We start from the raw sequence: 23,057 nt of genomic DNA on the forward strand, positions 1-23,057 counted from the left end.
TGGCCTATTATTTGACTTATGGTAGCTGCCCAAGTCATTTGTCAGCAAAAGAACAAAGGAATCTTAAGTTAAAAGTTGCTAAGTATGTAATTTGGCGGGATGTTTTGTACAAAAAAGGTTTAGATGGAACATACTTAAGGTGTGTAGATAAACCTCAACAGCAAAAACTCCTGGAGATCTACCATGGTGAAGCCTGTGGGGGACACTTCTCATCGTATGTTACTGCTTTCAAAATTCTGAGGAATTGTTTTTATTGGCCAGGCATGTTTAGGGATGCATATATTTATGTTAAAGAGTGTGAGAAATGCCAACTCTTTTCCGGGAAGCCGCATTTGGCGGCCCTGCCTTTAAGGCCTGTGGTAGTAGATGAACCTTTCAACCAGTGGGGCATTGATTTTATAGGACCAATAAACCCTCATTCCAGTGCTGGTCATATGTACATTTTGACAGCAACTGACTACTTTACCAAGTGGGTAGAAGCCATTCCCACTAAAAAGGCAAACTCAGAGGTTGTGTGTATTTTTCTCAAGGATTACATCCTAGTCCGTTTTGGGGTTCCCCAAAAGATTGTTGCGGATAACGCATCATATTTCTCTTCTAAGGAGTTGACTATGTTTTGCTATGAGCATCAGACTACCCTCTCGCATTCCTCTGATTACTTTCCATAGGGTAATGGACTGGCAGAGTCCAGTAACAAGAACCTGATAGTCATCATGAAAAAGTTGGTTGACGAAAGTGCTCGAAATTGGCATAAGAAGGTATATGAGGCTTTGTGGGCAGATAGGACCACGCCCAAGAGGGCCATTGGAATGGCACCTTTTGAGCTTGTGTATGGGGTCGGAGCAAAACTTTCTTTACCTTTGGAATTATCAGCAGCCAAGCTGCAGACAGTATCGGAAGATTCTTTCTTTCAGAATGCTTTGGAGAAAAGAATTATGTACCTGACGAAGTTGGAAGAGGGGAGGGAGTTGCTGGTGGATAGAATCTCGGAGCATCAGAGCCGAGTGAAGAGGATTTTTGACATGAGAGCTCGGCCAAGAGGTTTCCTAACAGGAGATGAGGTGTTGTTATGGGATAAAAGGAAAGAGCCAAAGGGAGCTCACGGCAAGTTTGATTCGTTGTGGAAAAGTCCTTTCAAGATCTGTGAAGCGGTGGGACAAAATGCTTTCAGACTTAGCTACGCCGATGGAACGATTATGCCCTATACCTACAACGGGCAAGATCTCAAGCTCTACAAATTGTAAGTCCTGTGATCGAGAGTTTTGTATATAGTAGCTTAGCTGTTCTTAGTTGCGAGTCACCCTTTCCCCTTTTTGTTTTTGGTCATGCGAAACCAGAGTTTGAGAGTTTTTTGCATTTTCCTTTGTAAAATACAATCCCCAGTCAGAGCCAATGTTACTGCGTCATTTATTCCTCATGATAAGAGTGAGTCATCCTTTAAGATTTTCAGTTGGAGTCCTAATCTTTCTTATGATACCTCGGTTCAAGTCCTTAGTACGTCTGTAAATCCTTTTTCAATCATTAAAATCAAGTTTAGATAATTGGTTGAACTTTGTGAACACGTTTAACCATTTTGAACCGGGTTCAACAGGTTCATTTAGGTTCCATAGGTTCCTAGGTGTTCAGGGAGGTTTTCCATACTAATATTTTCTCTAAGTGTCTTGCAGCGGCTCTCTAAAAGTTTCTTGTTCAGTAATGTGTTACTTTATTTCTCTCCGGGTTTTGAACTCATTGAACTAAGTTCAAGAGGTTCAAACATGTTCAACATGTTCAATATAGCACAAGTGGTCAGCAGCTTGATATTATTTGTTTTCTCAACAAAATTCTCCTTGAGCGCGGCGTACATCTTGAACTACTTGAACGCCCATGAAGTCTGCTCAGGATGTTCATATGTGTTCGAAGTTGGTGGGTCCCGCGGGTTTTAATGATTTGATGGTGCATTCATTGCCAAATATGAGGAGGCAGAACCATGTCTTAAGTGACGTCAATCCTTGGTTTTTCAAAGTAAGTAATCATTTCGGGAACTGGCGGTTACTTCAAAAATGCCGCCATGCATTCAATGCATGCGTGCGATGTCTAATCCACAAACTCAACACACTCGGACTGAAAATTGGAATTATTGCATTCAATGTTTCCGTATCATTGCCTTCACTAATAAAGTATGAAGGATTGTTAGTGCTCCGCATTTGTTCCTCGCTGCTATGTCTTTGTTTTTCCTGGATAGGAGTCTTGTTTGCTGTTAGCCGTCGTCCGGTTGTTCAACTGTGAAGGTGAGTCTTTTTCTTGTCCTCTCCAGTGGTTTTTGCTTGCATTTTCTCTCTTACAAAAAGTTTTTCTGTAACCGATTTAGGCTTATTGTTTAAAATTATGAAGTCCACACTACATTTGTTTGGGAACGTTTTTACCCTGGCATCCATTGAACCCATAGTTAGCGATACTGACCTAAAAGGGGAAAACCTTGAGGTGTTGAAAGAGAGGGTGTTCAAGGGAATTGACAAGTCTTTTGGTGTGGAGATTTTGAGTAGCGATCTCTTAGAAGCCGCAGCTTTTCCCCCAGCCATTCCTTGCCAAGAATTGATTCGCGAATGTATTGCTAGATACGACCCAGTGTCGAAAACCATTAGGAAAGACAATGGTGAAACCCTTCTTGCCATAAATCGTGAAGTAATTTCCTCAGTCTTCAAGATACCTGATTACCAGTTCTCCAACTTTTCTCTTGCTTAGTCAATCACCGAGTTCAACGTAGAAAAAACCGAACACCGTAACAATGTAGCAAAATTATGGTTGAAGGTTCCTAAAAGAGCTGGTTCCAGGTTACCCAAGAATCCTAATAAGAATCACATGTTGCCTCACATTCATGACGTAATGCTTTTGTTGCACTGAGCCAGAGGATCCGCTGAAGCTTATAGCTTCGACGACTGGATTTATTGCTACGTGCAACTGGTTTTAGAAGGGAAGCAATATTTGGATTGGGCTGAATTGATTGCTCATTCAATGAGAGAACAACTGAGTTTGGCTAAACAGTTCAAACAGAACTTCTTTATGTCTTCATATCTCTTGTATTGTTTGGCTTGTGTTAAGGAGTTGGTTGGAATACCGAAACAGCTCACTGAGGAGGATGTTCCCGTATATGAGTTCTATCCCATGCTGCAAAAGGATAAAGCTTTACAGGATTTCAGAAGGGTGCACAATGCTTTTCTGGGTGATTTGTGTCATGAATTGAAGAATATGAAAGCCAAAAGAATCTCCGAAGATGCACAGACTTTGATAAAGAGGTTTGGTAGTTTTTATACCCAGTTTCCATGCTTCTGTTACATACAGGTAGGCCGCTTTGAAGAGGAGCCCTTCCAGCTCCCTCACTTCTGTTCAAATTGCTTTGTTCTAGCGGAGATATGCAGGCAACTAACCTCTGTAATTAAAAAGGCACAGCCCAGGGACAAATGGGAAGGTCATTTTCCCATTCAATTGGGCGTGTTGTCCTGCACTTCAATTTCTGACGCTTTCAGTATAGGAGCAGACCTCAGGAATCTCAATTTTTCCCTGTATCCTGAAAGGAAAGGTTTTGATAATAAGGGATTTTCCCGAAGTCTTGGTCTAATGCCATACCTTCCCATGCCACAGTTAGAGGATTTCTGGGAAGATTGTACAGATGAACTTGAAATATTCAAAAGGGGAAACATGAGATTGGTGTTAGAACAAGTTGTTTCATTGCAGATAAAGTTGGATACTAAGGGGCTCGAAGAGGATTATCTAGAGCTATTCGAACCAGGGTACTTAGCGCGTGTAGAAGCTGAAATGCCTCCAATTAACTGGGATGAGGAAGAGAATGATGATATACAATTAATGACCAAAGGAGTTTTGGAAAGGACCGCGGCGTGGGTGGCCAATAAGAAAGCAATGAAATCAGGGGTTAAGTCTAATTTTGCGAGAAGTAATAAGGATCCTCTACCTTCACCAAAGCGTCTTTCTAACAATGCTTCTATGTCTGTTCGTGCAGGTAAGGATAACAAGTCGCCCCAGCTTAGACATAGGTCTAATTCAACTTTGGATTTTTGTACTCCTCAGCATACCCAGTCCCGAAGTGCCGCTCAAAGAAAGATGGATCAAGCAAAGGATACAGAGGTGAAAGATACTATTCTCGATGCCCAAATATTTGAAATTGAAGACATGGATGGCGATGTTGCTAGTGCCCTGGATTCTCATACGATGACTGTGGCTATGACGCCACCTTCCAAGATGATCGAAGGAACCACTGGTTCCAGTGCAACTCCTAAGTGGTTGACCACCTCGGTGAACAAAAAACAGAGTTTTCTTCCCGTGACTATTCCGATTCAGGAAATGGTTGTTAAATACACAGAGAAGAATCCAAAGTCGAAAAGGTTCAAGACTGCCGCTCGCCTGGACAATGATGAGGGAACTGGAAAATGGGTTGCTGAAATCGCCTCGTATAAACCCAAGGATGAAAACAAGGAGGCTAGCCTCGATGATTTCGAGATCACAAAGGTGGAATTGGGAAACATGAGTAGAGACACAGACAATCATTTCTTCCAGGTATCAGCAAAGAAAATGCTCACTAGGTCGGAGAAGGATGGGCGAGAAAAGAGAGAACTAAAGCGACACATAAACGTTCTGGCCCAGTTCATCGATAGTATTGGTTGCCTTGAGGCACTCCCAATATCTCATGCTAAAGAGAACTTCGACCCAACTTCGCCGGAAAATAAAAAGCTAATGAGCCAAGTTCGACAAGCCAAGAGTATTGTTGAAGCTGTGGAGAAATGGATTGAGGGAATAATCAAGGACGGCGAAAAGTACATTACCAACTCCCGGAGGCTATGCAATGAAATACAGGGCCTTATTGCCGAAGTTCAAAATGAGCTCGTGTCGTGGGAGGAAGAGCACAAATGGCAGAATATCTTGCCTTTGTTTGCCAAAATAGAAGAATATGGAGTTACCAGGTTTTTGACAGAACACTGAATCAAGCTGGTGGCGGATGAATGTCAGCTTTTTGTGCTGAAGAAAACCATAATGTGGCAAGTGCTTACCTTCAAGTCTGTGATCACCGATGCAAAGACCTCTGTTTACGAACTCCAGGATCTCCAGTGCAACATAGTTAATGATAACAAGGTGGTTAACCCTGACCATGATTGGCAGTTTGGAATTTGCGGGTTGAGCACACAGGATGCAATCAGGTCTTTCCCAATGAACATGGAGAAGATCAAGGCCAAGGGTAATTTCACTCCGGAAGATATAACCAGGGTAGCTAGGATTGAATCTATGACTTTCATGGGAAATGATCAACTGCCTAAACATTCCGAAAAGATGGTGAAGCACCGGTGGAATAAGGAGGCGGCGAAGGCGAAGCTCAACGCGATGAAAGTTCGAGTTCAAGAACTCACATCCGCCCACGACGCCCGCGAAAGCGGAGAGGATGATGATGATGGAAAAGTTGCATAATGCATTGATTCAGGCCCGGTTCCCTTTATTCTTGTAATTTCTCATGGTTATGCAAAGACTTCGGGACATCTGTCCCAAAATACTTCTTGTTGGTTTCATAACTGTTTACGGGGGAGGTCGAATTTTCAGGGAGACCTCCCCTGTTCTAAAACTATAAATTAAGGAAAGATAGATAGTATGGGGGTTAGATTTTGTGACCAATTTTTGGTTTTTCCCTCTGTTTATGTATTTTCTGTTTGTAGAAGGAGGAATCAGACTGCTAAATCTAGAATGGGAAAAGATTTATACATGTATTTTCGTGCCTTTGTTGCATAAGAATATATATATAGAATGATCATGTTGTTCTTGGGAGAAGGAAAATCTGTGTGTTTTGAATCTGTGTAGATACATGTCTTTGCATATGTTTATCTAATCAAATAACAGTAAGGATCTTTCCATTACAGAAAATTATTATTCTTCTAATATTCCTTCCTTTGAGTGTTTGTTTACTTCTAGAGAAGATTCATGTTTGAGGACAGATTTAGTTTCTTAAATCTGTTCATACTTTATTAAACCTGTGGAAATGGTGTACTGAACTTTGTTTCAGTTGCTGTCATCTCATATATTGAAAAGATAGGAAAAATTGCTTTCTTCTATAGGAAACATGTGTGAAATATCGGCCTCTCATCCAAGAATGAAGTAGGCAGCCTTACATGCTTTCGAGTTAAAAGCTACTATTCAAATTAAATAGTTTAAAGCATTCCTTGAATAACTAAGATAGGGAGTTGTACCTATGAAAAATTCAGAGGGAAGTGATTTATACAACACTTACCCAATTGTTTAGTGGAGCACTTGTCCCTAAAAGAAGGCAACAAAGTTCAAAATTGATCATTTTAAAAAAAGGGACAAATCTGTTCACTAACACATTCATAACTCTTAAACTGTCCTTGCCCATTCCCGACTTCACCTTTGCATATTAATCCTCTGTATGAAACAAATCATGCAAGCAGGTACACCAGGTAAGAAGTCACGGCGAATGACTTGGACCGCTCTACATTCCTCAGCTGGAAATCCAGATTGTCACTTATAATCTTGGACCAATTCACTAGTGTTCCTCTAAGACAATCCTGGATAAGGTAGAACATCCATCCATGAAATATTGCTTCCTGCGGCATTCCCATCACTCTGTTGAGTAGGAATATCAAATCACTATATTTCTCCTTAAAATCTATGCACATAAGTGTCATGGGAGCCTTGGAATGATGCGACCTAGGCTCAATCATCCACTCTTTGTTAATTGAATTTTTACATACACCCATCTTCTTCGTGTATCTATCTGCATAATCCTCCTTGGTTACATCCTTCGTGTCAGTTCCGCGGGGAATTCCGAACACCTCAGCAATGGCATCCTCAACAAGGTAGGCGATGACAACGCCCTTGGGACTCTTAATCATTCTTGTGAGCGGATCATAACATCGGGCACACTCCAAGATCAACTCACTGCACTGTATGGATTGTGGAAACCCAGCGGCATGGAAAATGCCACTCTTCATAATATTCGCATATGCTAGAGAAGGAACCTGATCTCTGACTCCAAACATCCGACGCTACATCTGGTCGAAGTCCAGGAAATGCATGTTTGTATTTGTGATCTCCTTCCATCTGGATGAAATCTTAAACTCTGGATAAAATCCAGTCTTCAGCAACTCTTTCCTTTCCTTGTATCCTGACTTTGACATCACACCTGTACGAAGCTCGAAGTTAGACCCAAGAAAATAAATAATACTTGTAATAAAATTCCTGACTTTCTAAAGATTTAGCTAATTAGAGCATGGATTTAGGAAAATAATCCATACACTTGGTAAGTTTTAGCAATTACGTTCAGAGTGTGACAACACTAAGCTAAGGCATGGAAGCCTTCCATAAAATTCATTTATACCTCCTTATGCTTAGAAAATATGCAAGCAAAAATGCAAAGGAGTATACCGAATGAGTGATGACTAAGGAAGGGTGTGAAAGGTTGTGTTTTCACACAATGAATGTCTTAAGACACCTTCCACAGTCAACAATGGAGGTCAAAAATTCTAAAGACAACCTAAAAAATCAGACTTTTAAAACATGTTGTAATCTTCAAAATGTGCATAAAATCAATAAAAATCAGTTTTATTGATGAAAACAATCATTTTCTGGAACGTAAATATGGCTGGTAAAAATTAGTTTTCTGAGGACAAGTCTGAAAATTGGATACTTCAGACTTACTAGCACCTTGCAAAGTGGTTTAAATCCCTGAAAATGATGAAAAATTGCTAAGGAAACAGCCCCAAACAAATTCGCCAAAATTGGTTCGGTGGCTGGAAATGAAAATTTCTAAGGACAACCACCCAACAATGGAGTTTCAGACCTGCAACAGCGATAAAATGGTCTAAAATGTGCACAGAAAACTCCATAAAACACCTCCAAATGCTAAATGTTTAAGTTGGAATTGGCTGGGCAATAAAAACTTAAGCAAAATTAATGGCAGCCATTAATGGAGGTCAAAATCTGAAGCAAACCTCAGATCTGAAGCGAATCAGCAGGCTGGAAGAAATGGCAACCACCAAACATGCATGAGAATCATCAAAATATGGTACCAAAACACCTCCCAAGCAAAATCGAAATTTTTCCAAGTCTAGCGCTGAATTTAAAAATCTGAAGATTGATGTCAATGGCAGCCTTAATCTGCAACAATGAATATCTGAACAACAAGCAAAAATGGTGGAGGAAAAATAGCCCAAGTCTCCAATCATGAAAATGCCAACTTTCACCAAAAAATGCTAAATTTGGAAAGTCGCCAAACTTAGCAAAATCGAAAATTTGAAACTGGTCTTTAATGGCAGCCAAGAGGAATAAATCAGCAAGCTTGAAAAAATGGAGGAAAATAAATCCTCAATCCCACACTTCACAAAAACGCCTTGCTAAAAATTCGCCCAACTTGGAGAAAAATCGCTTTCATGGAGACACCTAGCAGAAATAATAATAAAATAATGTTGAAGTCCCTCTCATATACTTGCTTTCATCTTTCACTTTCACCACACAAGCAATATGGGATAAAAAACTTGTATAAATACTTGCTTGGTGAAACCTTAACTTGCTTCTAGAAGGTTCAAACATTTAATGATTATTGCAAGTTATTAAATTTTGCTTTTAAATTTTAAATAATCATTAATAATTATTTAAAAGCAATCAAAATGGGGCTTATTTATTAAAATATTGCAAATTAAATCCAAAATAAAGCCTCCAGGGGAAAATCGCTATAGGTTGGGATTGAAAAATCCCTTTGAAAATCACTTAAGTGTCAAAATTTGCCCCATAGGGGAAATTCGACCCATGCTTGGACAAAAATCCATGCTCAATTTCATCAAAATGCACACAAAAACCCTCCCAGGGGAAATTCGATGTGAGTTTGGACAAAAATCTAGACAAAAATGCACTCAATTTGCAAAAAAATCATCCCCATGGGAAATTCGATGTGTCTGGACAAAAATCCACACTCAAAACTCACTTAACTTGGAAAAATACCTCCCTGGTGGAAATTCGACCTCAGTCTGGATGAAAATCCGGACTCAAAACTCTTCATAATGTTCCCAGTGGAAAATCGATCCTTGTCTAGATAAAAATCCGGACAAAAATCCTTACAAAAATGCTCTCAAGGGAAATTCAATCCATCTGGATAAAAATCCAGACAAAAATCCTTACTTAGTTGTCACAAAAATCCTGGTGGAAAATTGACCCAGGCATGGAATTATCCTTAATGTTGTCCGCATTTTAGTCCGCACTCCAGTCCGCACTCCTGGTGGAAAATTGATGGCAGTCTGGATAAATCCTGACACTTAGCCAAAATTTAGCACCTCCAGGGGAAATTCGATGGCAGTCTGGATAAACAATGGGGGAAATTAGTGGCCAGTATGGATTCCAGGGGAAACCCATGTGTAGTATGGATTTTGAGTGGTGGAATGGGTTAGGTAGTCTAGAATGTGAGGGGAAAAACACCTCTAGCATGGATTTTGACCCTTTAACCCTTGGAATATGAATTTCCCTTAGGATTTTATCATTTTAACCACTCAAAATCACTCAGCGACTTTAAATTTAACTGGACTTAGGCTAATTTTCCAAAAATATGAGCGAAATGCTAGGAAAATATTGGAATAAAGTGCGAAACCAACTTAAATATTACCTTAGGAGCGAGAAAACAACTCCAAAAGGTTTGTGAATATCTTGGCACTTTAAAATCAATTGATGCGCGTGTTTAAAAACACATTAACGCTCAAATAGGTCGACACTTAGCAAAAACTTAGGTTCATTAAAATATCATCTTTTGCAACTTGATCCTATAACTTCAAAAACCCTAGACGACACTAGGCATAATCAAAACTCCGAGACTCGAGCACGGGAAACACAAAAATTGCCCACCAAGAAGCCAAAACCCTAACCTAACAACACAGAAAGCTGGCAAAGAGGGGGTCCCCGTTAGCAATGGGGCGATGTGTGAAAAGGTCACAACAAGTAGCAAGATTGTATGTGGACAAATGGAGTGTGAAGGAGATAACACAGGCTCTTGGAAGGATTGTGTGGGTTCTACAGCTGATAACACCTTTTGAAGTCTCCCAGTTGGGGATACCAGGAGGCCGTACAATTCAAATAAGGACAATATGACATCTGATGATCCACAATAACTATAGACGGTGGAACAACTCAGGCTAGACTTGGAACCAAACCACGATAGCAAGCAGGCTGTAGTCGTGTTTGTAGCTAATGCTTGCGCCTGGGAATGCAAGCCTATTTGGAAACATCGTTTTCTACCATTGCCGACTGAAAATCTTCATTTCTAGAAAAATTAGTATGTTGCCAATGCTTAATTTATGAGTTACAAATTGAAGAGAGGAATCATTGACTTCCAGGGTTATGATATTGTTTGGTCATGGTTCTACTTACTGTATAAACTGATGATTTGAAGATTTAAATATATGAACTGGAAATTCATTGGAAATGTTTGCTTAGTATTCTCTGTGAATGATTTGATAACACTGAGATTTTTATTAAAACTCTTCTTGTTTCATAAGCGGGTATCTTTCATACAACATTTCTGATTATTTGTCAGCCATTACAACAACTTAAGTGTCTACTTTTTTCATACATTAGCCATTTGCATTACTTCAACACATCTCCATAGTTCATTCATTTTCCATAGCAACGAAGGAATAGAAACCCTAGAAGTGTTATTTGACTCTCTTTTACAAGAGTTAGTCAAATACAATCACTCCTCTATGTGATTTCGTATTCCAATGTTGGTATAAAAGTGGATCTCAGTCTTATGTTCTACTAGATTTTTATTTTCTTACCATACACCTAGCTTGTCAACTAATTAGCACATGTCCAAAAATATATATTACACATGTGGGGATATTTAATGTCCCTACTAGTTAGGGATCACTATCCTGCAAAACAGATTGTTAGAATACAACAAATATACATATATATAAATAATCTAACTTGCAATTTAACTTTAAAGTACTTAATTAACACTAATCATAATTCTTATCTCATAAAAAGGATACGAATGCCATACGGAGATATGTCCTTAGGTGGCTGTGAAGCTCACCTTCTTGGAACCCATCTTGGTTTCAAGCCATCCAAAAAATCGAAGGTGAATTCGATTCCTGTCTTGGATGTAATTTCTTACACCCAAGCCATTCAGGAAATCAAAGGTTAATTCGATTCCTGTCTTGGATGTAACTACTTACACCCAAGCCATCCAAGGAAGACCATATGTCAATTCCTTGCCTCGGATGATGCATCTCATCATCCAAGTCTACCAGAGAGGACCGGCCAGATCCGTCTCTTCTTGGATGAACTTTGTCAACCAAGCCATACATATATGCATATAGATATTCAGTATATACTGCCTACCAGGGATTATCATAATCCCTCCATTAGGCTAAGGGAGTTTCCTCCCTATAGCCTCCATCATACAATCACATTTATAATACATTTTACAATTTATTACTATTTTCCACTTCATAATCTACATTTACATGTTCCTAACTTAACATGTATTCCATAACGTATATTCAGGAAACATCCATTATCATATATTCACATTTATTTATTAACGTATATTCCTAACTATTCATTAATATGTATTCATTAACATATATTTTCACATATTCATTAACATATATTTTCACATATTCATTAACATATGTTTACACATATTACTTCATATTTAAAAACCATTCATTAATATATATATATTAAAATATTCATTAACATAGCTATTAAATATGAATTAATTACATTCATTAACATATATATTAAATTATTCATTCATAAATATATATATTAAAATATTACTTAAAATATTCATTAACATATATATTGAATATGCATTAATTACATTCATTAACATATATATTAAATTATTCATTCATTAATATATATATTAAAATATTACTTACTTATATTCATTAATATATATATTAAAATATTACTTACTTATATTCATTAATATATACATTAAATAAGCATTAATTATATTCATTAACGTATATAATAAAATGTTCATTATTTATATTTATTAACATATAAAATGAAGTATTCATTCATTACTTACCTGTCATAACCTGCAGCTGTAGCTTCCAGACCTGTTCCATGCAGCAGACCTCCTTATCCTCCCCCCCTTGATATCTAAATAAATTTCTTCCTTGTATAGTCTTCAATTTGTAGTGGAGGGTTATGTCCCTTCTTATGGTTACAGCCCTCTCAAGAGTGGTGTCTCCTCATACAGTCCTTTGCCCTTTAACAACTTCTTGTTGTTTGGGAGTAATCCTACCCCCTCAATAATTAATGACACATCTACTAATATAAACATAAACCGCTTATGTACCCTTAATCATATCGCTGCATTGTTATCTTATATAGGGATCGCTGTATATTAACTTGATGAAATCGGTCCTTAACAAAAACCCGGGCTTTACTTATTGCATATGGAGCGTTGTGTATTCTCTAGTGTATGTATCAATGATAGATAAACGTTTCTTTATTATTGCTGACAGTCTAAGTCGATTAATACTCAATTCAATCTTTTGATCTAAAACTCAGAAAATTGAGTAGTCTTATAAATAAGACAATTTTCTTAGCATAGTAATATATTTTTGAATGCCTTAACTATATTACTTCTTTCTTTTGGGAGTGAGAGTGTATGCAGATTCCACGTGGGTTATCTTTGCTGAGGCCTTTGTCCTTCAACCGATAAATCACTAATTTCATGAAGTGATAGCGCATCATCCATATATTGGCTTTATGGCCCATAGTTAATATAACCGATCATTGTATTCTTGTTTCTAATAATAGTTTAAATCTTTAATTTAAACTAATTCAATCATTCTTCACATCACTTTTGATTCACGCCTTAGCGGAGTATGATCATATTCGTCCTTTGAAATATCATTACCATTGACGATCCCATCTTAGTTCAGGGATGGGGCATTACATAATTTTCACAAGATAAATCGCTCCTTTAGTTTAGTGCCATTGACTCTAATTAATCCTTAATGTTATTGTGGAAACGTATTAATTTGGATGTCGATCCAATGTTCATTAATCGTTTTTGATTATCTTGGACGCTGTCTATGTTCAGATTCCTTCCATTTTAGTTGTCTTAATAAATATTATATTTATTGTTACATATATAATGATCAAGGAGGGGACATGACAGGATACTCAAGGTTGATTATGCATTATCATTCACTTTTCAAAGATTAGAACATGTTATTGCAAAATATTAATAACTCACTTCCACTTATGACGGCTTTATTTTGGACATTCCCCAAACTCCCCACGGGCCGACAGATCATTGAAATCCATGAATTCAACACCTTCGCAAACTAGTACCGAACTATGTGGTGAAAGAGGGACCACATGGACCTCTTTGATGATGGATGGGAGGACTGTAAGAGCACCTTAACACGTATTGGGACTAACTGTACACAGCTCCTGCAGAGGTTGGTTGGCGATTGGAGGCCTAAGATGGAATGCAACAAGCTGAAATTATGTTGGAAAGACTAACTAAAAAGGGATGAAGGGGCTCCGTACACTAGGAATGATATGATAGTGGCCAGCGAACTGCATTCAACAATGCAAGAGTATGAGACCAACAAAGAAGATTAGGAGTTGGAGCTGCAAAGGGTAACAAATCACTATGAGGAAACCATGTTACAAATCAACTGCTTGGCTATGCCCTCTGGACCAGAAATAAGGGCTATCTGCATAAGGTTTCAAGAGCATGTTTAGGCAGAGTGTGCAGCAAGCCGGGATATCTAGAATAAGTACTTGGATGGAGAAAATAACTTTTTATTGTAAAAGGGGAAAACTATCTTGGGATGGTAAAAAGTGCATTCCCAAGGTTAGTTAAACCATGTTACAAATCAACTGCTTGGCTGCGCCCCCTGGACCAGAAATAAGGGCTATCTGCATAAGGTTTCAAGAGCATGTTTAGGCAGAGTGTGCAGCAAGCCGGGATATCTAGAATAAGTACTTGGATGGAGAAAATAACTTTTTATTGTAAAAGGGGAAAACTATCTTGGGATGGTAAAAAGTGCATTCCCAAGGTTAGTTATTTCTCCCCAACTACCCAAGTACACTCTTCAGGTTTTGTGCTGTGTGCAATGCACTTTATAGGAACAGCTTTATGGTAGCTAGTTGGTAGTTGGTAGGCAGGTATGTTTCTTATTTACCAAGTATGGGCAGTCATGCCTTTTAGGATGAATATGGGCCACTTGTATGGTTTAATCTGGGCCATTCATTCAGTTTTTGAAAATCTATTTGAAGGGACTGGTTTTCCCTTATTTTTAGATAGAATTAGTTAGTATCTCTCTTCCCCCTTTCCTTTTTTTTTTACTTTTTTTATAATCTGAAAGTAAACCATCATGGTAGCATCAAATTTAATGCCAAATCTGATGAAATCTGGCTTGTAGAAGTCTAGGGGAATTTTACCAAACCTTTGAGAGCCAAGTTTGTCCACTAACGTAAGTCCCCCTTTGTGTCTACCAGCAAGACACATGAACCTCTTAGCTATCCCACTGTCAAGAACTAACGAAATGAACCTTGAGGTTGTTTCACAGTGATCGTTTTAGTAGCACTAGAACTTCCTTATGCAAGAGAGAATGGGATTGCTAATAGATTCTATTCTGTGTTGACCGGAAGGAGTTGAAATCCGACTTTAGCCACGTCAACAGATGCCCTTGCTGACTAATGTATGGCTACGAAATCTTTCTTTGATATCTCTTAATGAAAGTTTCCAACTGTGTTCAATCACTGCAGTTACAATTATTTTACTAGAACTTGTATTCATGATTACCAGCTATTGTGCTACTTAGGTTTCCTAAGAACACGTTTGTTTATTGTTATTAGATTTTGGAAGGCAATAACTGTAGAGCCTTTCAGTAGACATACTTTAACTATAAGTTTCTGTTTTTGATATAATATATAAACTCTTTTTCCCTTTTCAAGAAAAGACAGACTTAAACCTCAAACCATACCTTATAAGCTAAGTTACCGGTACTTCAGGTTTTGCCCCCAAATCCGGATACGATACGTATCGGATTCGGATTCGCCTCGGAATCCCTGTGGATTCGGACAGGGTACTGATTTTTGCCCCCTGAAACGTATCCGTTTTTGGAGTCACGATTCTAGACGCATCTAGTGTAGACGTGGCGATTTCATAGGGTTTTTATGACGAATCCGCATCAGTCACAAATTTCGAGGGTTTCTTCATATGTCTTTTCACGTTTTAAACCCTAAAGCAAAGCTAAATGTTAAAAAACGTGAAACCGAAAAACGCAAGTGAGAGGTGAGAGGAGGCGCGATGGCATAGAGGCGCGACGATGGAGGTGAGAGGAGGCGCGACGACGGCACGGAGGTGGGACGGAGGCGCGACGATGGCACAGAGGAGGCGAGACGGGAGGTGCCAGAGTAGGAGGGCGACGGCCGACGACCAACCCCCAGTCTTTCCGGCGCATCCTCCATTTTTTCAGGCTTCCTGCAGGTTTTTTTTTTAATTATTATCATAGGTTTTTAAATAATTAAATTTTATTATAAATTTTTAAAAAATTTATTAGTTTGTTAAATTTTATTATAGTTTATTTAATAGTTTATATAAAATTAAATTTAATAATTTATTTAAAATGAAAGTAATTAAATTTAAATTTTTAATTACAAAATTTAATATGGACTATAGTTTGTTAAATTGTTTGTTAAATGAAAACAAACTAACTATTAAAAATATAATTTTTTATTTTTAAATAATAATAACTAGCAAAATAGTTATTATTATTTAAAAATAAAAAATTATATTTTTAATAGTTAGTTTGTTTTCATTTAACAAACAATTTAACAAACTATAGTCCATATTAAATTTTGTAATTAAAAATTTAAATTTAATTACTTTCATTTTAAATAAATTATTAAATTTAATTTTATATATTTTAATTTAACATTTAGAATCTATTGTTTACTATTAATTTATTAAATATTAATAATTATTTTTTAATTTGTTGTAGAAATCATAATGGCAACGACTACTAGCTCTACTCCTCAACGGACTTTCAAAACTGACCCAAATTCACCTTTATGGAAATATGTCAAAATAATAGACCAAGTAAAAGGTGGTGGAACATTTTTATGGATATGCAACTTCTGTAGTACGAAAAAAACTAGCTCCTACAGTCGTGTCAAAGCCCATTTTTGTGCCATTCCCCAACAAGGAATCAAACCATGTCTAGGAAAGAATGGAAATGGGATGTCACCTCAAGAAATAGCAGGATATATTAGAGAGCAAGAGGAAGCAGATGCAAGAGTTGGTCGTGCCTCAAACCATCCTTTGTTGACAGGAAGAGGAAGTAAATCAAAGAGGCCCCCTACTTCTCCATCTTATAGCGATTTTCCTAATATCGTGGTAGAGAGCCACCCATTCTTGGACCCAATTAGTGAAGAACCTGTTATTGTGAAGAGAAGCAGGGGACCATTAGAGAGAGCATTTAAGAATGATGCTAGAGAGATTGCAAATCAATCCGTTGGAAGATGTCTATATGCAAACGGTTTGTCATTTAATGTGGTACGATCACCATATTGGCAGGATATGTTGAAAAAGGTAAATGAGGCTCCACAAGGGTACACAGGGCCAGGTTATGAGAAGGTGCGTAGCACCTTACTAGCAAAGGAGGTAAAAAACATAGACAATGCATTGGCTCCCATTAGAAATTCATGGAAACAAACAGGGGTGTCCATCATTTCAGATGGATGGAAGGATACCAAAAATCGGCCATTAATTAATGTAATTGCAGTGTGCCCTAAAGGGGCAATGTTTCTGAAAGCTGTGGATTGTGAGGGACAGGTGAAGGATGCACAATTTATTGCTAACATCCTTATACAATGCATTCAGGATGTGGGACCTCAAAATGTTGTCCAAGTAATAACGGACAATGCAAAGAATTGTAGAGCTGCAGGTATGTTGATTGAGACACGGTTTGAACACATATTTTGGACACCTTGTGCTGTCCACTCTCTCAACCTCATCTACAAAAGATAGGCAGGAAAATAGATTGGATCAAACAAATTTATGTTGAGGCTGAAGAGATCCAAATGTTCATCACAAACCATAACATGTCACAGGCCATTTTCAGATCATTTTCACAGTTGGAGTTGCTAAAGGTAATTGAAACACTTCAATTTTTAAAATCTACATTTCACTTTGATGGTTACTTAATTTTTATTTTTTTATCATGTCTTCTTTGTATTCTAATTTTTATTTTTAATTTTTGAATAGGTTGCCGAGACCCGATTTGCATCCAACACAATCGTCTTGAGGCGACTTGTGAAGGTGCGACAGCCACTTGCTAGCATGGTAATTAGTCAAAGTTGGTCCCTATGGAGGCAATCCAATACTGAAAGGGCAGCAAATGTAAGGCGCATGATCCTAGATGACACTTGGTGGGATCGAGTGGAATATCTTTTGAGTTTCACTGAGCCCATCATGAGTATGATCCGTTATACTGACATGGATCACCCATGTTTGGGAGAGGTATATGATGGCATTGACTCGATGATTGAGAAAATGAAAGCCATCATCAATGCAAAAGAGCAAGATCCCGAAGAAACTTTCTTCAAAGAGGTTCAATCAATTTGTGTTGAGCAGTGGAACAAAATGACCACCCCACTACATCTTCTTGCATTTGCATTGACTCCCAAATTTTATAGTGATGAAATGCTTGCTAAGCTATCAAGGGTACCACCATATAGAGATTCAGAAGTCAGTGAAGGGTGTAGGACAGCACTTACTAAACTCTTCCCAGATTCTGAAATGGAGGATTTAATGACAAGTGAGTTTGCTGATTTTGTAGCCTCCAATGGTCAAAGTGTCTCCGCTCTCCGTGACAAGTATAAAAAGGATTCTCATGCTTGGTGGTACCTCAATGGCCATACATCACCAAACCTTCAAACTCTTGCAATCAAAGTTTTATCGCAAGTAAGTTTCTTAATTTTTATTGCTCTCTAAATTTAGATTTTTTACTATTTTATAATTGTCACCCTCTCACTTTGTGTCAATTATTCAATAGGTTGCTAGTTCCTCTTCATCTGAGCACATACTCCTTCATCCACTCAGTGAAACGCAACCGACTGGCAGCAAGTAAGGCAGAAGAGCTCGTTTATGTGCATTCAAACTTGCGCCTTCTTACTCATAAACAAAATGAGTATAAGGATGGGAGCACAAAGTTTTGGGATGTAGATCCAGTGCGAACTGATTTGGATTTTTCAGCTGCCACACAATCTTTACTTTCTGGGGAGTCTGATAGCCAATGTGCTGCTAGTGCAAGTGGCAGTGAGGCTGCATGTGGTTCCAGTACTCTACCTACATCATCTAATGTCAATGATGATGTTGATCTTGATCTTCCTAGTGACCCATATGATGCTATAGCTGATTATTAGTTGTGTCATTTTATTGTTGAACGGTTGAGCCAGTGAACAATGAATTCGATATCTATCATAACATTCAAAGTTTATAATTTTATTATAGACTTATAGTTATATCAATATGAATCATATATGATAGTTCCAAGTTTTGTTTAGCATATGGATGATATGTGGGATTCTAAATTTAATTTTTGTTTCTACTTATTAGAGTGTATATATATATATATATATTTATGATTTTTACATTTTTTTGTACGGACGTACCCATACGTACCCAGGCCCCCCCTAAAAAAAATGTCGTACCAGCGTACCGTACCCACGTACCCGTACCCGTACCGGCAACTTAGCTTATAAGGTGGTATTGTCTACAGTTATGCAAAAGTCTATTGTTGTTTTAAATATGTAAGGCAGACTCTTCCAATCCATGTCCATTGATATTTGTAAATGTTGATGCATTATCATTTGGTTAAACACTTCCATTTAGCCATGTTAACTTTGTAACCATCTTAAGACCAAATGATTCTCAAACAATTACTCAAAAATCTAGTGTCTTTGCAATATCTCGAGAAGATTAGGAACCAGAGTGAACCCTTATATGATAGAAATAAAGTTTTGCAATATCTAGCATTGAGGCTATCTTTCGACAAATTTCTACAAATGTAAGATAAATTCCATGGATATTTACTCCCACAGATTTTGTCAGTGCTGACAATGGAGTATACAAGCCATGTTTCTTTCTTGTGTCTGTGACACAAGCTATACAAGCCCACACATATTTGGCAACATTAACATCAAGATTAGACATTAGAAGCATCTTCTTCAGAACACCATCACACCAGTGAGCACCATTACACATTCCTATGACATAATTGTGTCTTACATCTCCATTCCACTTGTGCTAGACCATGCCAAACAAAGGTCACCATCTATGGCTTGCAAGAAAGTAGATAATGCATAGAAGACAGTCAAATTAGCCATAATGATTATCTGAAATTAAATTAAAAAAGGGTGACAAACCAGAATGCTTCACTTCACTCTTTACAGTAAAGAATTAACACATTTATCAATAAAATACTGCATTAAATATTCTATAAATTTTTCACCTCTGAAAGAGACCAATTACAAAATATAACAGAATAGAGCAGCAATATATCAACTAAGACAATTGTGTGCTGATTTCACAGAACATTTAATCAAACTAATAAGTACACTGTCAAAATGACAACTGCTACCTTCTGAATCTACAAATGTAGCATATACAGGATTAGTATGCCTATGGCCCTTCTAGACAGCCACTTGCATTCCTGTCTTACTAAATCTATTCCCCAGATATCACAGCAAAAACTCTCCTCGTGAGTGTAGTTAAAAGGTAGATTGTAAACAACAAAATTACTACTAAAAATAGCCTTTAATAGACCTCAGTAACTCTCCCCAATCAGTGGCAATTCCATCTTCAAGGAAATGCAACTCCCCCGACCCTCAAAAAATGGGGCTTAAGACAGGTTGGCCGGAAAAGTCTCTTTAACTGAAAAAATACAAATTAACCATACTAATCACTAACTTACAATCTAATTCCATTAACTCTTGCTCCCCATTTGACCAGTTGTGATATCTCACATCTTTCAGTAGAACCAAATTCTAAACTGCAAAATACAATCCACACTCCATAACAACAAACTCAATGTACATTTTCATTGAAAGAAAATACATGGAACATTTGTAGCAAAACTAAGAATGTAAATATATAGAAAAGACCATAACCAATTTTGATATTGGGCATTGTGTTAAACTTGGTACCTGAATAACAGTTTTTCTAGCTTCTTGCAGTTCATCATTTGCTTGGCGTTCTTTGTTCATCAGCTGTTGATTCATGTCTTGCAAACTTTCCATTTCATCATTCTTGTCCTTTAGATCATTTTGTAAATCTTCTATCTTTTTAAAATGATCCAAACTGCTCCCATCTTTTACTTTAATTGTTTCTATCAGTGACTCAAGACGTTCAATCTCTGATTCCAATTTTTGTCTATCTGCTAACTTTTTTGCTTGTTGGTGAAGCTCGATAGACAAGTCCCTTTTTTGTTTCTGCATAACATTATATTGCAAAAAATAAACAAAAATTATGATCCCTTCTATATGTAAATTAATTGGGAACATCCATGAACTTGAGCAATGCCTGAATAAATTCATCAATTAATGATTTTTTCACCAAACAAACTAAACTCCAGACTGCCTTCTAGAAGATGGTCACAACCTCATGTTTTTCAATAAGAAGCCTCTGCTTCTCCTCTTGTGTCCTCTGTAGTGCATTGGCCCTCTGCAAATTTTCTCTGCGACTGTAGACCTGAAAAGACATACATAAAAGAAGCATGATAGAATAATTTCAGTGGCCCTTTTCAAATCCTCTTTCCAGATGTAAGCTTGAAAATACATAGAAAAAGAAAGCATGATGACATAGTTTTATGCATCATGCAGTGAATGATTAATCCTCCATCACCCATATCCATTAAAGTAGAAATATTAGAAATAGTAAATGCAGTACAACTGTTCACACAAACCCTTTTTTTCTCCTCCTCCAATTTTTTCTTTTCAGACTCATTCTGAGCTTCTCGCTGTTCTAATTCTTTACGCCTTTCCTCACTTTCATTGATTTGACGCTCCAATTCCTTGCTTAGCTTCAAGCGTTCCGCAATGTCATTGTTACGTTGGGTTTGCATGTCTTGCTCTACCCTTCTTAACTCTATGAGAAAACGAAACATTTTAGCAAACCTTCTTCGTTTGCAATAGGTGATGATATGAAGCAGCTAATGCCAAGGGGTATACAAAACTATACTTGAGAAATAAAATGTTGTCAGAAACATCTTTAACATGTGAAGATATAATTTTTAGGATTCATCTAATTAATTAGACATCATTTCTTATTTCAGTATGTGCAAACTAGCAATGAAGATTACTTCCTCAAGTCAAAAATAGAAAGTGATAGCTTGCTTACCTCAACAAAATATCATAGATAAGCCACTTCACAGATGCATCCTAAGAGTATACTTATATACCTGCTGTATGCTTTATTTGTAGTCTAGCAGATAGTGATGTTGTGATTATCGTTGTTATTTGTATTTATGAATTCCTGAAATTTCATATTCTTATACAAATAAAGGGATTTTCTTTTCTTCCTGGTCTTATAAAGGGGCCTTACAATGCAAGGTAGGAGTTTTCATTTTTATCCTCACAGCTTTTACTTTGGGGCTTTGATTAAAGTAGATAAATATGCTAGAAAAATACCAAAAAGCTAATTCATTAACTATGAAATATCTTTGCACCTAAGAAGAAACTGAATACTTTCTAGAAAAGGACACTCAAACAACTACCATCATGTGCATCTAGTACAATCTTCAAAGGAACTACATTTCAATAAACATAAATATTTGTGGTAGTTAATAACAAAAAATGCTTAAAATAAATTATCATTACTAGATATAATACACCACACTATAAGAGCATAATATTTGCCACAATGGTACTAGCAATACAGTAATCATCAGTACCCCCTCCATTATATTGAAATAACAAGTACTATTCCTAATAAGGAAACTATAATTTAAAACATTCATTAAAATCTATTTCATTCATCTTCTCTAATGAACAAGGACTTTGTTATTTGCTTACTCCTAGCGGTCCTTGTCCCATGTCAAGAAGTGTATCCCCACAAAGTCACACTGGTAAGTATTCAGTTCAATAAACCTTTAATGCCACAGCGACCTGTATAGAAACGAGCTTCCAATGATATTTACTTTTTTTGGTATCTAGGTAAAAGCAGCTAGATTTTATCTCCAACTTGAATAGACAATGAGCTACTTTCAATAAATTAAAACTTTTGAATCAAGATACACAAAATAAAAGAAGACAGAAAACTATTTCGACCATGTTGATTTGATCATATTGGAATATATAAGGATGTATTAAAACAATAATGAAATAAAGTGTATGTTTCAGAGTTACCCGGGGACGCGTCCCCGACCTGAAAACCCCCGTCCCCGTCTCGGGGACGTTTCGGGGACTTGGGGACGGCCAGGGGACGTTTCCCCCCGTCCCCAAATTGCCCTATATTTTTAGGGGACGTCCCCGAAACGGGGGGACGCCTGCCCTAGCCTTGGGGGACGTCCGTACGTCCCGGGGACGGCTGGGGACGGCTGGGACGTCCCCAATCCGTCCCGGGGACGGCTAGACGTCCCCCTTATCTAAGGCCATTAAAAAATATTAAAAAACTAAAAAAAGTTGTATTTTCAAATTTTTTTTAAAATTTTCTAATATAGGCCCCTTATTAATTCAAATTGTTAGTAAAAATAAAAAAATTAAAAGATAACATTAATTTAATTCATAATTTTGACAATGAAACTATATGGCAGCAGTGTAGCCTTTGGGCATTTTGACACAGAGATTAGAAAATCACCCAAAAATCGCCAAACTCGGCGAGTTAATAGAAAAATAACACCCAACACCTTTATGAAAGAATAAGTTTTTTTGGCCTCGCGGGGCGCTGCCCCTCGACCCCGCCCTGTATCGCGACAGGGAGTGCGCAAGGGGCGCTGCCCCTTGACCCCGCAAGGGGCGATGCCCCTTGA

The 23,057-nt window shown here is 37.5% G+C and overlaps 1 protein-coding gene across 2 annotated transcripts in view; it reads right to left on the reverse strand.

The window, feature by feature from the left end:
- Window positions 1-19,597: 19,597 nt before the first annotated feature.
- The window catches only part of LOC131045088 (factor of DNA methylation 1), a 120,343-nt gene continuing 116,883 nt past the window's right edge, over window positions 19,598-23,057 (reverse strand). For both annotated transcript variants that reach the window (XM_057978611.2, XM_057978610.2), the window contains exons 3-5: window positions 20,994-21,175; window positions 20,690-20,779; window positions 19,598-20,520 (exon numbers count right to left, since the gene is read on the reverse strand). In XM_057978611.2, the coding sequence (XP_057834594.2) occupies window positions 20,167-20,520; window positions 20,690-20,779; window positions 20,994-21,175 (626 nt within the window). In that variant the 3' untranslated portion in view covers window positions 19,598-20,166. The remainder of the gene's footprint in view (window positions 20,521-20,689; window positions 20,780-20,993; window positions 21,176-23,057) is intronic.

Source organism: Cryptomeria japonica, chromosome 3 (genome assembly GCF_030272615.1).
Source record: "Cryptomeria japonica chromosome 3, Sugi_1.0, whole genome shotgun sequence".
Taxonomy (NCBI): domain Eukaryota; kingdom Viridiplantae; phylum Streptophyta; class Pinopsida; order Cupressales; family Cupressaceae; genus Cryptomeria; species Cryptomeria japonica.